At 39.8% G+C, this 16,654-nt stretch overlaps 1 protein-coding gene across 2 annotated transcripts in view; it reads left to right on the forward strand.

The window, feature by feature from the left end:
- Positions 1 to 16,654, forward strand: part of itga4 (integrin alpha 4) — a 228,219-nt gene that overhangs the window by 105,453 nt on the left and 106,112 nt on the right. For both annotated transcript variants that reach the window (XM_059966797.1, XM_059966796.1), the window contains exons 8-13: positions 1,243 to 1,305; positions 1,394 to 1,531; positions 1,606 to 1,711; positions 5,094 to 5,188; positions 6,651 to 6,741; positions 11,909 to 11,954. In XM_059966797.1, the coding sequence (XP_059822780.1) occupies positions 1,243 to 1,305; positions 1,394 to 1,531; positions 1,606 to 1,711; positions 5,094 to 5,188; positions 6,651 to 6,741; positions 11,909 to 11,954 (539 nt within the window). The remainder of the gene's footprint in view (positions 1 to 1,242; positions 1,306 to 1,393; positions 1,532 to 1,605; positions 1,712 to 5,093; positions 5,189 to 6,650; positions 6,742 to 11,908; positions 11,955 to 16,654) is intronic.

Genomic DNA, 16,654 nt, shown 5'->3' on the forward strand with positions numbered 1-16,654 from the left:
CTTCTCATCATAATCTTTGATTCCCTGGCTACTCAGATACCAATCAATCTCTGCCTTAAATACTCTCAATGACTTGGCCTCCACTGCTGCCCGTGGCAACAAATTCCACAGATTCACCACTTTCTGAATGGGCGCCCTTCGATCCTTAAGTCATGCCCTCCCGTACCAGACTCCCCCACCATGGGAAACAACTTTGCCACATCCACTCTGTCCATGCCTTTCAACATTCGAAATGTTTCTGTGAGGTTCCCCATCATTCTTCTAAACTCCAAGGAGTACAGTCCAAGAGCGGTCAAACATTCCTCATATGTTAACCCTCTCATTCCCGGAATCATTCTAGTGAATCTTCTCTGAACCCTCTCCAACATCAGCACATCCTTTCTTAAATAAGAAGCCCGAAACTGCACACAGTACTCCAAGTGAGGTCCTACCAGTGCCTCAGCATCAGTGAAAGTATACACAAAGACTGACAGACAGCTAGTACACAAAAGAAAACAAACTGTCAAATACAAAAAATAAAATAACAATAAATAATACTGAGAACATGAGTTGTAGAGTCCTTGAAAGTGCATATATAGGTTACACAGCTTACATAAGAAATAGAAACAAGAGTAGGTCATTTGATTCCTCAATCCTGGCCTGCTATTCAATATTACCTTATTGGTTACTTAAATTCCTTACTCCTGATCTCTGCAGATCTCTTTTAATACTATTAATAATTGCAAAACTATCTTGGCTCCAAATATGCTTAAGGTTTCTGCCTCCCCGATTTTCTGTGGCAAATAATTGTGAAGATTTTTTGAACTTTTAAGAGAAGAACTTATTTATCTTGGTCATAAATGGGCATTCTTTGGCCTCCCATCACATCCTGAGATTATATCATTTGGCCTCTTCATCTTCAAAATCGTCAAAAAGATAGCTTCAAGAGATGATGCCTCAAGAAGCCCTCACCAGCTGGGACATGCCCTTCTCTCATTACTACCTTTGGGGGGAGGAGGTATAGAAGTCTGAGGACCTACATTCAATGTTTTAGGAGCAACTTCTTCCTCCTCCCCATCAGAACCATCTGAATGGTCCACAGACCCATAAGCACCACCAAGTGCAAGAGTGGAATGAATAGCAAGGTAGTTTTCATGGGTTAGTGGATTCTTCAAAAATGTGTTCATCCATTGAAAATTGTCATCTTCAAAGTATGTGGAAAGTGTAATGGTATTTTTTAACCCAAGACCTTTTATTTGATAGGTTTACATCTTTAAACAAGATGGAAGGTCTTTGGAACCTATTTTCATGGCAAAGGGTAAACAGGTATGACAATGGTTAGAGCTGGTCTTTAATTCTGAGATTCCAGAAGTTTTACAGTGCTTCATTTTGTTTTTGTTTGTTTGTCTTGTAGATTGCTACATACTTTGGTTCATCGCTTTGTGCATTGGATCTCAATTCAGATGGCCTCTCGGATTTGTTAGTGGGAGCACCCTTGTTCAGTGATGTCAGAGAAGAAGGAAGGGTCTATGTTTATTTGAACAACGGATTGGTAAGTTTGTAGAATTTCTTTGAACTAATTTTCATTTTGCAATTATCGCTATCTTAAATTTTGTTCTTATAAAGGGCAAGATGGAGCTTCACACTGAGCTGGTTGGAGGAAATTCCTATGTGGCAAGATTTGGGGAAGTCATCGTGGATCTTGGAGACCTGGATAATGATGGATATTCAGGTTTGGGATATTTAGAGTGTATGGCTTCTAAATTATTTCTTTCTGGAAGTGTCCAATTCATGCACTGTCTATTAGTGTGTTGGGATATTCTGTTAATTTATCACTGAAAGTTGTGGTTGTTGTAAGATGCTGTTGTATCAAAATATTAGCATCTCTTAGTGTGGAATTTCTATATTTTCCTGTACATACAGGGTGGGTGGGTAGGAGGAGGGTACAGACTGGTAATTCTGTCTGAGACAGGTGGTGCAGCAATTCTACAAAGTTGGTGGCAGAGGCATTTATTTTCTCCCATAGCTTTAGACTCAATCACAAAGAATGCTTACTACAGATGTGAATTTCAGATAATGGAAAATTGAAGGCTATTTCCTATTACTAAAGGTACACACAATATCAAAACAGTTCAAGCTGACCAATGTCTAGCCCTCCTCTGTTGGTCTCACACAATCTATTTTCAGGGTCAGATCTATGTTGAGAAATGAGGCAAGATGCCACTACCAATTTGAGTTATTTGTTTGCAGCTGAGGTTATAAGAAGGGGAAGGAAATTCATACAGTTCCTTGCTCCAGTGTAGATCTTGAGACATAGCAGAATTAGGCCATTCAGCCCATCAAGTCTGCTCTGAGATTCCATTATGGCTGATCCCGGATCCTACTCAGCTGCATACACCTGCCTTCTCACCATATCCTTTGATGCCCTGACCAATCAGGAAAAGATCAACTTCTGTCTTAAATATACCCTTGGACTTTGCCTCCACGCAGTCTGTGACAGAGCAGCTATTAGATTAGCTATTTTCTGGTAAAAAAACGTTCCTCCTTACCTCAGTTCTAAAGGGCTGCCCCTCAATTTTGAAACTGTGCTCTCTCGTTCTGGATACCCTACCACAGGAAACATCCTCTGTACATCCACCCTATCTAGTCCTTTTAACATTAAGGTTTCAATGAGACATACCTCCCCCACCCCCCACCCCCAGGTTCTTCTAAATTCCAGTGAGAAAAGGCATGAAGTTGCCAAACACTCTTTAAATGTTAACCCCTTCATTCCTGGAATCATCCTTGTGAACCTCCTCTGTACTCTCTCCAATGACAACATATCCTTTCTGAGATATGAGGCCCAAAACTATTTACAATACTCCATTTGATTTATAAATCAAATAAATCAACATTATAAATCTTTGTAAATATCTTATAAATCCTCAACATTATCTCCTTGCTTTTATATTCTATTCCCCTTGAAATAAATGGCAACATTGCATTTGCCTTCTTTACCACAGACATAACCTGTAAATTACAAAGTACACTGAAGATGCTGTTGTCAAATCAACACGTACAAACAAGCTGGATGAACTCAGCAGGTCGGGCAGCATCCATTGAACGGAGCAGTCAACGGATGCTGCCCGACCTGTTGAGTTCATCCAGCTTGTTTGTACATGTTAACCTGTAAATTAACCTTCTGGGTGTCTTGCACAGGGACTCCTCAGTCGATCTGCGCTTCTGATGTTTGAACCTTCTCCCCATTTAGATAATGGTCAACAAAATGCATTATCATACATTTCCCAACCCTGTATTCCATCTGCCACTTTTTGGCCATTTTTCCAATTAGTCTAAGTCCTGCTGCAATCGCATTGCTTGAACACCACTAGTCACTGGCAGCCAACCAGAAACAGCCCTTTTTATTCCTAATCACTGCCTGCTGCCTGTCAACCATTCCTCTATCCATGCTAGTATCTTTCCTGTTAAGCAGCCTCATGTGTGGCACCTTATCAAATGCCTTCTGAAAATCCAAGTAACTGACATCCACTGTCTCTCTTTTGTCCACCCTGCTTGTTACTTCCTCAAATTATTTGAGGGCAAGTCTGAGGGCCAGATTTGTCAGGCAAGGTTTCCTTTTAAAGAAACATACTGACTTTGACTTATTTTTCTAATTAGTCTCCAAACCTCATCCTTAATGATAGACTCCAACACTTTCCCAGACACTGAGCTTAGGCTAACTGGCTTATCATTTCCGTTCTTTTGCCTTCCTCCCTTCTTAAAGAGTGGAGTGTGGTGTGACACTTGCAATCTTCTAGTCCTCCAGGACTATTCCAGAACCAAGTGATTCTTGAAGGATCATGACCAATGCATCCATCATCTCTTCAGAAAACTTTCAAGTTGGCAGCGGAAACTGTGGTAACAGGTAGTCACTTCTGTGTTTGGAACCCAAGCTGTATCTACCGAATCAGGCTTGTGATTGATCTTGAGCCTCTGATCCATTACGATGGACCACTGCCTATCGCTATTTGCCTCAAGTCAAGTCACTTTTATTGCATTTCAACCATAACTGCTGGTACAGTACATAGTAAAAATGAGAATGTTTTTCAGGACCATGGTGTTACATGGCACAGTACAAAAACAGGACTGAACTACGTAAAAAAACAACACAGGGAAAAAAAAAACTACATTAGACTACAGACCTACCCAGGACTGCATAAAGTGCACAAAACAGTGCAGGCATTACAATAAATAATAAACAGGAAAACAGGGCAAGGTGTCAGTCCAGGCTCTGGGTATTGAGGAGTCTGATAGCATGGAGGAAGAAACTGTTATGTATTCTGGTTGTGAGAGCCCGAATGCTTCGGTGCCTTTTCCCAGACAGCAGGAGGGAGAAGAGTTTGTATGAGGAGTAAAGGAGATTTAACTTTCTGATGACTGAGACAATAAATTTAATGGCGATGGGAAACAAATTGGCTAAAGCATCCAAACAGTATAAAGCTGCTCATCTGACTTGTCATTAGATTACATTGATCATCTTGCATGGTTTTAAGCTTTGAAAGCAATAGTTTCTCTGAAGCAATCTGCTCAGTACTAAATGAGGTGAGAAAACATATTGTAATTTTGCATATATTTTATTGATCCATGGTATTTTGTGAGGGTGCCTTCTGGAGGACTTTGTCACTAACTCCCTTTTATGCTATCATAGGAACTGGTATGCTGTTTGGAATGTATGCTTGTATGAAAGTAACAAATTCCACAATTGCTAAATACATTAATTCTGTAGCTTTCCCTGTGGGAAGTTTGAATTAACTGGGCATGGTGCAGACCCAGTGATAGATGATGTCACTGTTAGAGTGGACCAAACACAGTGCTACCACAAATAAAATTTCATTTCTAAAATGTGAAACAAAATTGTATGATGTGTTAAAATTGTTATAGCAGTTGCTTTTCCCATATTCTGGCCAGAGGAATGTTAGTATATTTCAGTTCTTGGATGGCAAAGAAACTAATTATGTTTTGAGCATAGTATATTTGTTGAAAGATAATAAAGGAGAAAATCAGCTGTGTACCACTGACCTTTAACAACACTGAACAAGAACGTACTAGATTCAGTATGTATATTTCCATTACAGACGTAGCAATAGGTGCTCCCCTCGAGGATGATCAACGAGGAGCGATTTATATCTACAACGGCAGAGAGACAGGAATATCCATGACCTTTTCTCAAGTAAGGAATCGAAATTAAACATTATAAAATTTGACTTGATATGTATATTGTATATGTAGTAAAGAAATGAATCTTGTTACGGAGTCACTTCACGCATCTGGGGCAAGAATGGACAATAACTACAGGGTTGCAGTATTTGATGAACAGTTTAAAATACATGAAAGGATGTAACAAAAATAGAAAATAGTGGAGATGCTTAGCAGATCAACCAGCTTGTGAGGAAAGTCTAAATGTGGTAAAGTTTTAGGTCAGTGATTTTTTTCAGAACTTGTTGACCTGAAAGTGCTTGCAGAGGGAATTACAGAGAAGGTCTGTGATAGACAGAAAGCAAAAGTTGAATGACAAAATGAAGCTGCTGGCTAAAAGAAGGTTGGCCATTAACAAAAGAAAATGTATAAATAGGAGAGGGGTGAAATCTTAAGAGAGAGGGGCAAAAGACTGGGTCGCCTGAAAATGAAGGTACAGAGCTGGAATGGATGATTATATGAAATAATTGAACATGGCGTTGTGTCCAGGATTGGATCAATTCTTAGCCAGTGGATGAGGTTCTCTTCCTGAATTGTACTTTGGACTTCGTGCAGGAGGCTGAAGAATGGGGTGTATTAATTAAATTAAATTAGAAGCCATCTGGAGGCTTGGGACCATGATCAAGAACTAAATGACACATTCTGCAAAACAGTCACTGATCGGCTTTTCCAGTGTAGAAGTGACAACGTTGTGAGTACTAATGCTATATACAATGCAAGATAAAGAGCAAGGTAATTTCTGCTTCAGTTAGGAATCTATTTAAAACCCTGGGAGGTGGGAAAGGAAGAGGTGAAAGTGTGGGAAGGTGGCATGACCAGCAGAGAGGCTATTGGTGGAGATGGAAGAACAAACATACAGTAAGTACATTCTCACGTAAATGTGCAAAGGCCAGTGCAGAGGTGGATATGCCTGACGGTGGCACATTGAATATGATGCTGATGGGGTGGAAGGTGAGGTTGAACGATGTCTTTGTGTGATAGGCGGAAAGAAAATGAGAGCGATCGTGTGGAAAACTAAAATAACGTGGTTCAGAGCTCTACCATCTGTGGGGGGAAAACACATGATATCATAAGATGATATCATTAAGACAAATGCAATCGGAAAACTGAAGAATTGAATGGAGTTTTTCAGAATCATGGTTGGAAGAAGAGGTAGTCAGTGGTCTTGTGAAGACTACTACTTTGTCTTTTTGTCTATTAAGTACCATGAGAGTAGAGTGAAATGAGATTGTTGAATGGAGTGACATTTTTTTAATTTTCCAGTCATCTGGAACCATTCCAGAATCTAGTGATTCTTGAAAGATCCTTACTAATGCCTCCATAATCTCTTCAGCTATCTCTTAGGAATCCTTGAGTGTAGACCATATGTTCTAGATGACTTGGCTACCTTCAGATGTTGAGGGATTCACTATTTTGTATTCGTTTTTTTTTTACAGAGAATTCTTGGGCGACAGATAAGTAATGAATTACGTGCCTTTGGCCACTCGATATCTGGAGGCATTGATGTAGATGATAATGGTTACCCAGGTAATCTTCAGATTTTCTTGATTTAATTTATAAGTGAAAATAATGTTTATTTGAATTCAGCAATGTTATATTAAAGAAATTAAACAAAATTTATTGTATCAATTTAATGTAAGGAGCAAAGAAGCTTTTTGGCAATATTACACATTTTTAAAATCAACTGAAGATCAATTGCTTCTGGTAATGGAAATATCAAAAGCCAATTTTCTTTTGAGAGAAGTTGTTGGTTTCCAAGGGGAAAATCCATGTCACATGTCTTTTAGAAAGGAAGAATTAGCTGAATATAGTGCAGCAGTAGTTGTGAATACTCCTACCTTTGACACGGTTCCGCACGGGAGGTTAGTTAGGAAGATTCAGTCGCTAGGCATACATGGAGAGGTAGTAAACTGAATTAGACATTGGCTCAATGGAAGAAGCCAGAGAGTGGTAGTGGAGGATTGCTACTCTGAGTGGAGGCCTGTGACTAGTGGTGTGCCACAGGGATCAGTGCTGGGTCCATTGTTATTTGTCATCTATATCAGTGATCTGGATGATAATGTGGCAAATTGGATCAGCAAATTTGCTGATGATACAAAGATTGGAGTTGTACTGGACAGTGAGGAAGGTTTTCAAAGCTTGCAGAGGGATTTAGACCAGTTGGAGGAATGGGCTGAAAAATGGCAGATAGAGTTTAATGCAGACTATTGCACTTTGGAAGGTCAAACCAAGGTAGAGCATACAAGATAAATGGTGGGACACTGAGGAATGCAGTAGAACAGAGGGATCTGGGAGTACAGATACATAATTCCCTAAAAGTGACGTCACAGGTAGATAGGGTCATAAAGAGAGGTTTTGGCACATTGGCCTTTAGAAATCAAAATATTGAGTATAAGAGTTGGAATGTAATGGTGAGGTTGTATAAGACATTGGTGAGACCGAATTTGGAGTATTGTGTGCAGTTTTGGTCACCTAATTACAGGAAGGATATTAATAAGGTTGAAAGAGTGCAGAGAAGGTTTACAAGGATGTTGCTGGGACTTGAGAAACTGAGTTACAGAGAAAGGTTGAATAGGTTAGGACTTTATTCCCTGGAGCATAGGAGAATGAGGGGAGATTTGATAGAGGTGTATAAAATTATGATGGGTATAGATAGAGTGAATGGAAGCAGGCTTTTTCCACTGAAGCCAGGGGAGGAAAAAAAACAGAGGTCATGGGTTAAGGGTGAAGGGGGAAAAGTTTAAAGGGAACATTGGGGGGGGGGGCTTCACGCAGAGAGTGGTGGGAGTGTGGAATGAGCTGCCAGATGAAGTGGTGAATGCGGGCTCACTTTTGACATTTAAGAAAAACTTGGAGAGGTACATGGATGAGAGAAGTTTGGAGGGATATGGCCCGGGTGCAGGTCAGTGGGACTAGGCAGAAAAATGGTTCGGCACAGCCAAGAAGGGCCAAAAGATCTATTTCTGTGCTGTAATGTTCTATGGATCCTCTGTCCAGCCACAGGTAGGGGATGATTATGTATTATTACCACTACTTTTTATTGCCTCTCTCCAGTTCTGAATGTAATCTGTTATACCACATTAATGAACACTTAATTTTCAACCATATTGCTGTTTCTAGAGTCACACTTGGTACATTCCATTAGGAATGGAAGATTTCATCTGCTGAAGAATATTCATGATCCATATGCACTTTTACAGTCATCCCACCCTGCAAAAACTCATTTCAGGGAGGGAGCACCATCAATTTGCAGGAGACTCCTGGAACTCCCAGGAGAGGTGGGATGTCTGCAATAGAGAAGCTCTTTAGCAGCTCGCCAGCTAGTTTAAATAATGTTAGCTATACTAATGAATGAATGACACCTGTTAAACAAACCTCAACAGTGATTTAACCCACCGTGGGCAATAGAAAAGTCACTGTTGCAAACAGTGCAGTGATCAGCACTGTCATTATTTTTGATCCTTATTAAGCAGGGGTACACTTTAATGTAGTCTGGGGTGAAGTACATTTTATATTTTCTTTTTTGGAACACTCTGCCATGGCGCTCTTTCTTGCTCTCCCCCTCCTGCGCCGTCTTCCCCTCTCGCTCTCTCTCAAAAAAATCAATTTCTGGGATATTGTATATAATTTGAAGGCGTCAGGGAGCCACTATCAATATGCGGGAGACTCCCGGAACTTCCAGGAGAGGTGGGATGATTGCTTTTATACCAGTCATGGTACCTTATGAAAATGATATTCATCAGCTATTACTGTATTCAATGAAAGGGCTTTAAAATGTAATCCATAGTGATACCATGACATTTGTGGGGATCAAGCCATTGCTAAACCTGAGAGATCAGTCATTACTGCATTTCTCCTTGCTCTGTCCAGTCCAGCATTTTAATCATGTTCACTTTTTTCACTTTAAAAAGAAATTGGAAACAACAACTTTGTAACTGCATTATATTGAATTTTACTTTTGAGGCTGCATTCACAAATGTGCATACTTTAAAATAAAATTAAGCTTAAAGTTTAGCTGAGTCCTTGATACTTCAAAAAAAAAAGCAGTAATTATAGTTACAAGATTGTGTTAGTCAGCATCCCTGAAAATGACCAGCAAATCTCCCAGATTCAATATTTTGAAATAAAGGCAGGTGATTAAACATTAATGCCACAAACTCTTTCCAACCAGGAACAAAAGGATGGGCAAAGACTACATTTCATTTTTTTGGCAGCCCACTGTAAAGATGCAGTGATTTCTTATTTGAGTTTGAACCTTGTATTTGGAATGATGAAACACTGCACGTTTTAGTTTATAAAAAGCAGAGCATGGCAGGATGCTCTGTATGCTCATTGTCCACTTCAGTCCCACTGCTATTCCCAGCACTTGCTGGATGGGATGTGCTGGACATCTCCCTTTCATGAGATGCAGCAGCACTCAAAGGTGTATTTCAGTTTGTTTGAATGTCTCTGAAGACCTTTTTAAAGGCAGACAAAATAGCTTTTCATTTATTTTGTTAAATTAAAAATTAAACTATGATTTAATCAACAATTGAAATAATAAAAAGCAGACCACATCTTTTTAATGTAGGCCATTCACGTTGGCAGTTGCTGGATGCTACATGAAGCTGAAGAACCAGGCACAAAGTGTATCCGAGCCCCTCAATCAATGCCCAGTTCTATCACTGGGCTCAAAGTTGAAGACATAGTGAATATTGCAGGGTTAATGCAATTTGTTCAAACATGTAGCTTCCTGTAGATTTACTGTTTTACTACTGGATTTGATTCAGTTATCTGATAATAAATTGTGATGGCTTGAGATTAGAGCCATCAAGCCATTCGGTACTGTCCATTTCGTTGCAGGTGTGAGGGTCTTCCATCTCTGTGGTTTAGGGTCCTCATTTCTGCCTTTTACTGTACGGCGCCAAGTCATCTTGTTCTCCCGCATTTCCTCTGCCCTTCAGGGGTTCAGTGAAGTGCTGTCTTGATCATGAAGTTGGCCTCGCTTCTCAACACATGGCCAATCCATCTCCAACGCGTCCCCGTGACGTTTGTGGCCATGTCCCGTACATGGCACCGAAGGAGTAGGGGGTGGCTGGAAATCTTTCTTGACCAGAAGATGTGGAGGATACACTGGAGGCTCGAGGTGTGAAATGATGACAGCTTGGCAGAGTTGTTCACTGTCATGTGCCAGCACTCTGACCCATACAAGAACACAGCTCTGGTACAGCTTCACTTTGTCTTAGATGCTGTACAGTTAAGCTGAGTGCTAAATCTGTATGGAAAAATAATGATATCTTATTGTAATTACAGTGGTGCCAGGAAGTTTGTGAACCACGTAGAATTTTCTGTTTCTGTATAAATATGAGCTAAAATGTGATCAGATCTTCACACAAGTCCTAAAACTAGATAAAGAGAACCCAATTAAATAACACCAAAAATGTTATTAATGTCATAACTAACATAACATTGCCCTTATTGACATGCTTTTTCTATATCCCACTGTAATTTGTAGACCACACCTTGGCTACTGCTCAGAGGCCTTTAAATGACTCCTATCGGTTTTTTTTTAACCCTTGCAACTCTACCCACAATGATTCTAAGCCTTCTGATCCTATTCCATCTCTTTTCAATGATTTGATTTCATGTTTTAACAACAGAGCCACCCTGTCCCCTTTGCCTACCTGCCCGTGTTTTCAATAGATTGCCCTTGGATATTAATATCCTTGGATATTAAGCTCCCAGTTACAGTCATCTTTTAGCCATGACTCCGTGAGACGCAATACATAATGTCTGACAATCTCAGACTGCACTACAATATCATCTACCTTATTTTATATACTGCGTGCATTCAAATTTGACACTTTCAGTTCTGTATTTGTCACCTTTTTCCATTTTGTATCCCTTTTACACTGCAACCCATCCTGTTGGCTGCAATTTTGCCCTATCATCTGCCTGTCCTTTCTGACATTCTCATTATACACTACCTCTGCATATAAATCAATGTCCCTATCCTCCAGTTCCCATCCCCTGACAAATTAGTTCAAACCCTCCCCGACAGCTCTAGCAAACCTGACACAGCTTATACATATGAACAAGTGTTTGAGAGATTAACAGTTTGGATTTGCAGGCTGCCGTAAAGCTGCAGACATCTTCTGCCCTGTGGGAACTTGGTTGCAATTTGTTCCCTGGAATGCCATAATCTGAGGATCAACTGTGTGCTATTTATAGAGAGAATGCTCTGGATATCCACTAGACTGGTTCTAGGGATGTCCATAAGAATATGTTTGGAGGCTTACATTGCCTGAGTTTTAGTAGAATGAGAGGTGACCTCGCTGAAAAGACACAAAGCTCTTAAATGGCTTGCTAGGGTAGGTATGGTGAGGATCTGATCTCAAAATAGAAGTTCAATAGAAATTGCTTCACTTGAAGTAAAGTGAATCTTTGAAAATAATGACCTTAAGAGTCTGCAGAAGCTCTGTTATTGATTATATTCAAAGCTATGATCAATGGAGTTCTTGTTATTAGAAGAATTTGGGGATATGGGGATTAGGTTTGTGATGAAAGAGCAATATGCTCGGATTAAATGGTAGAGCTGACATGAAGGGTCGTAAGGCCTACTTTCGCCCTTGTTTCTTGTATTGTTAAAGGCAAACTGGCTTAAAAATTTGATTACTTAGAAATAATGATTTTATCAATTTGTTTTTCCTTGTAGATGTAGCAGTTGGTGCCTTTATGTCAGATACTGTGTTGTTACTCAGGTGAGATTATTTCATTGTGTGTGGTCATTTTCAAAATGAAAAATAGCGGTACCTAATTAGCAAGTATAAAGCACTGATCTATATACTGTTTGGAGTTCAGAACTTAAACCCTTCTTCTTGGATGTACATAGTATGCCGTAAGCAGTCAGTTTTATCACTGAGTTCATTTAACAATTATGTGAGTTTTAACACCTTTAAGAATATATCAATAAGCCTTTGTTTTTATTCCATTTGCAAAATTTCCTAATGCTTTATTAATGCAAATTTTACAGAACAGTTTCACAAAAAGTAGTCTTACCTTGCAAGTCATTTGTACTTTTTGAGAAAGTGAGAACTTAATTGGTTGGAGGGGAAACTGTAATAGAGTGTAAATGAGTGTAAATGTGAAAATACTCTATAAAATCTTTCACGAAATGTCACCGCACCAGATTATAACGTAAGTAAAACTTGCAAGTATTGAAGGAATTATTGGATATATTCTTAACAAAGGCAAGCAGGTAGTAGAAACATCAGCACATATTTATCTACAGTAAATGGCTCCAGCTCGACCTGAACGCATGTAACCAGCTCACCAATGTCACTTCTGATTCTGGGTGAACTGTTCGCATTGTACACTGGGAACGGAAGTTCTTTATGCACTCACATAACAACCCATTTTCCCCTTTTAAAGAAAAATAAACACAATAGTATGTTCACATCAACTAGGGGAGAAACAAATAATGCTTTCCAATAAAGATATTTACATAACTTTAATCCATTTCTGTGGTGGTTTAATAATCCTTCTTGGTCTGCTATTTGTTTCCACAGATGCCTTGCTGTGTTAATATTAGTGCCATTTTGAGAACTCTGAACTACATGTTCATTTCTTTCACATCCTTATGCCAAGATCCTTTCTGTTTGTCTCCATTCTTGTTCTTGCTGTGTGACCATAATTCACTCCATGTACCTCATAATGGAGCCCTGGACTACATCCATGTGATCAGTGAGTCCTTGCGGAAGTTCCAGATGATACTGTCTTAATTCACAGAGCTCTTTCTATTGGCTGTGTAGATAGCAACTCTTCCTGTTAGCTTGTGTTGAATTGTTGCTGTTGTTCTGACCATTTGGGCCAGTGTGGTCTCCACATATTCCCTTTTTATCTTGCTCTTCATCTTCAGAGAGGATCATGGAGATATTTTTGATTTCCAGTCTTTAGCTGGAAGATGATTAGAGATAGATTTTGAATCACAGCTGCATGATGTGGAAGCAAGACCGGTGACTTCTTCATCATGATCATTCTGTTCAGCACTGGCATCCTGACTATCATACTGGTACAGCTGGTACAGATATCTATGCAAAGTGGAGTTCTTATGCTTCTCTTGCATGGCCTCTCTGGAGCTCTCATCGATACTGTTATGAGTTTCTTGAGTTTCATCAGGTAAGTATCCAATCCCCACAAAGACATCTGCGCACCCCTCTGCATACTCTTTGTTAAGTGTTGTGTGGTCATCTTTGGAGTGTGAAGACATAATGAAAACTCTTTCACCAGGTTGAGCTTTTCATATGCACTCAGACCTAAATTTGGTTGTAATCACTTTTCTATAATCAGTCATCTCTAAGTGCTCTCTGTTGTGCATGGAGGTAACGATACAACTCCCTTTTACTGGAATGTTCTCTCCAGCATAGCCTGTCACCTTTAACTTCACTGGGTAAATCTTGCTCTTGACAGTCTTGTAATTGTCAAAGAACAACAGATTCACCTAGCCTCTAGCGTCAAGTTTGAATGGAATTCATGTTTCATTCACAGTCACTGGAACAATCCATTCTGTCTTACCAGCACCAGTAATCTGTAGAGAATCTACAAAGATTTCCTCTGCAACTGCATGTTGGTAGCCCCCACTGTGCAAAGGTATTCTTCTTTCCACAATTATTGCAGTACTTTCCATATCTTTGGGATGTGTCTACGTCCATATTTGCTGTTTGAGCCTACCGCTTTGCTGTTGCTTTTGGAAATGCCTTGTTCTTTGCCCCTCTGATTTCACAGCATGCCCTGTTTCTGCCCTTGTGAGGACTAAACATGGAGAATAAATGTACCGCAATCAACTAAGAGACACCAGGTTCCACAATCTGGTTGTGATTGTGCCGCCTCCACTGCCCTACATGTATCCACAGCCTTTTCTAGCATCAAATCTTTTTCATGGAGCAATCTTTCTCTGAACCCACTTACTTTAAGTTCTGTAAACCATGTTGTCTCTAACTGGTAAGTCTCTCAAATTTCCAAACTCACTGGATTTACTCAGTGTGTGAAGAACAACTAAGTGTTGGTCAAAGCAAACACCTTGTCATGGAGGGAAAAAGTATATCTTTCAAATGTGATGTTTTTACTTGGGGAAAAATATGCCTCAAGTTTTGTCATCAGAATGTCTAATGTAAACACTGCCTCATCATTCGAAAGGTGTTATGGATGTCTAACACATCTTTGCCCATTACATGTAGAAAGGTAGACGTTTTCAGTTTTTCCCTTGCCCCTTCCGCTCTGCTCACTGCTAAATATATATTGAATCTCTGTTTAAGTGTTTCCAGTTATTAGTTAGATTGCTGGTAAACCACATAGGTCAAAAAGATATCAAATAATTCAGAAGTACATTTACTATCAAAGTATGTATAAATTATGCAACCTTGAGATTTGTCTGTTTACAGGCAACCACAAAGCAAGAAAACCAAAATAACCCAGTTTTATTCTTTAAAAAAAAAGATACTAACACCCATTGTGCAGCAAAAGAAGGGGAAAAAAAAACAAATCATGAAAACAATAGAAGCAAGCAACAGCATTCAGAACAAAATTGAGTCCATTGACCCGAATTCTCATGACAGAATCTTAGGTTCTCTCTCCTGAATCTCTCTTGGTGAATTTGGTGAACAACAGCAGCTTCAGGAGACAACATGCTGTCTGGCCAGCAGCTTCTCTCTGTTGGAACCTGGTGTCTCTTAGTTGATTGCGGTACATTTATTCTTCGTGTTTAGTCCTCACACTGACTTCTGACATCATGTTACGTTTGTTCTTACTAAAGACAAACAGTGTGTGGGGGGGGGGGGGAGAAACGCCAGCGCACATTTATTTACAGTAAATGGTTTCGGAGCGACCTGAGTGCATGCAACCAGCTCACCAGTGTCACTTCTGGTTTCAGGTGAACTGCCCACATTGCGCACTGGGAAATGAAGTTCTTTATTATGTGCACACATATTAACAGTATTGAAAGGGAATTTGTTGAAGAGAGACATAGTTGATTTATGGGATTTAGTTTTCAGTCTGAAGCTATTAAAGTCATCACTAGGGCTTGAGGATGGTGCAGCAGAAAAATCTAGAATCCAGTTGATAAACTCTTGAACCTCTCTCTGGTTAGTTTCTGGAGCTGTTAACTTGACTGTGCTTGTCATATGTGCAGACTGTATTTGCAGCATTTTGTCTGTGACTGTTGGCTGAGTCTGACATTTGAAGGTTAGGGAAACTTGTAAACCATGGAGTTATTAACAACGCTTCAAGTGCATTTTTTTTGGTTTTTGTTTTCACACTCCCTTGACCCGTTGTCACCAAGTCAAATCAAGTCGCTTTTATTGTCATTTCAACCATAACTGCTGGTACAGTACACAGTAAAAATAAAACAACGTTCCTCCAGGACCATGGTGCTGCATGAAACAACACAAAACTACATTAGCCTTCAGACCTACACGGGACTACATGAAGTGCACAAAACAGTGCAAGACAGTACAATAATTAATAAACAAGACAATAGGCACAGTAAAGGGCAAGTTACAATATAATAATAAATTATGTAAATGTAAACAATGTTCTAGCAGGAATTAAGAAAGAAAAGAACAAAAATTGCAAAGGGAGTGAAGTGGTGTTCAGTTGAGTGAGTGTGTGTGTGTCTAGACTCTGGGAATTGAGTCTGATGGCTTGGGGGAAGAAACTGTTACACAGTCTGGTCGTAAGAGCCCTTACCTTTTACCAAGGAACAGTAAAAATTATTTGATTTTATTTTTCACACCTCCAACTCTTTGATGCACTTTGTTAGCTTCCTGTCACCTCCCTTCCTGAGAAAGATGGATGTGTTGGCATAAATTGCTTTTGTGCATTTCCTGTCTTTGCACGTCTTGTCAGCAACCTGTACTGATCACCCATTATCAATGGAACTTGAGGGTGTGGAAGAGAATAGACTGTGAATGATGCGTAAAATAAATTTTCTGTTGATGATTATTTTGAAGTAGAAAAGCATGATCACGATCCTGCCAGAGCGATGAAGGGATTACTGATGGGTGACACAGTTGCACAGTGAGTAAAGCTGTTGCCCACAGCTCCAGTGGCCTATGTAGCTTCATTTCTTATTGTGTGTGGACTTCGCATGTTCCTCCTATGACTGTGAGGGTTTCTTCCCAAATAGTGTGACATGCAGGTAAACAGATTACCTGGCTCACTGAGCGTGAGGATAGGTGGTGTTAGTTGAAGAGAAATGGAGAGGATAAAATGAGATTAGAGCAACTAGTGGGAGATGGTCAGTGGGCTGAGGGGTCTTTTTTCCATGCCCTACAGCTGTGCTGACCTTTGGAATGCAAATCCCTGTCACACAATGGCATTTCATCACAAGACTGTATGAAAACCCTGAACCATTCTGAGCAAAGTTGAATATCTCTAGGTGGTGAGCTGCCTATAAGTTTTGTTT

This window comes from Hypanus sabinus, chromosome 4 (genome assembly GCF_030144855.1).
Source record: "Hypanus sabinus isolate sHypSab1 chromosome 4, sHypSab1.hap1, whole genome shotgun sequence".
NCBI lineage: Eukaryota > Metazoa > Chordata > Chondrichthyes > Myliobatiformes > Dasyatidae > Hypanus > Hypanus sabinus.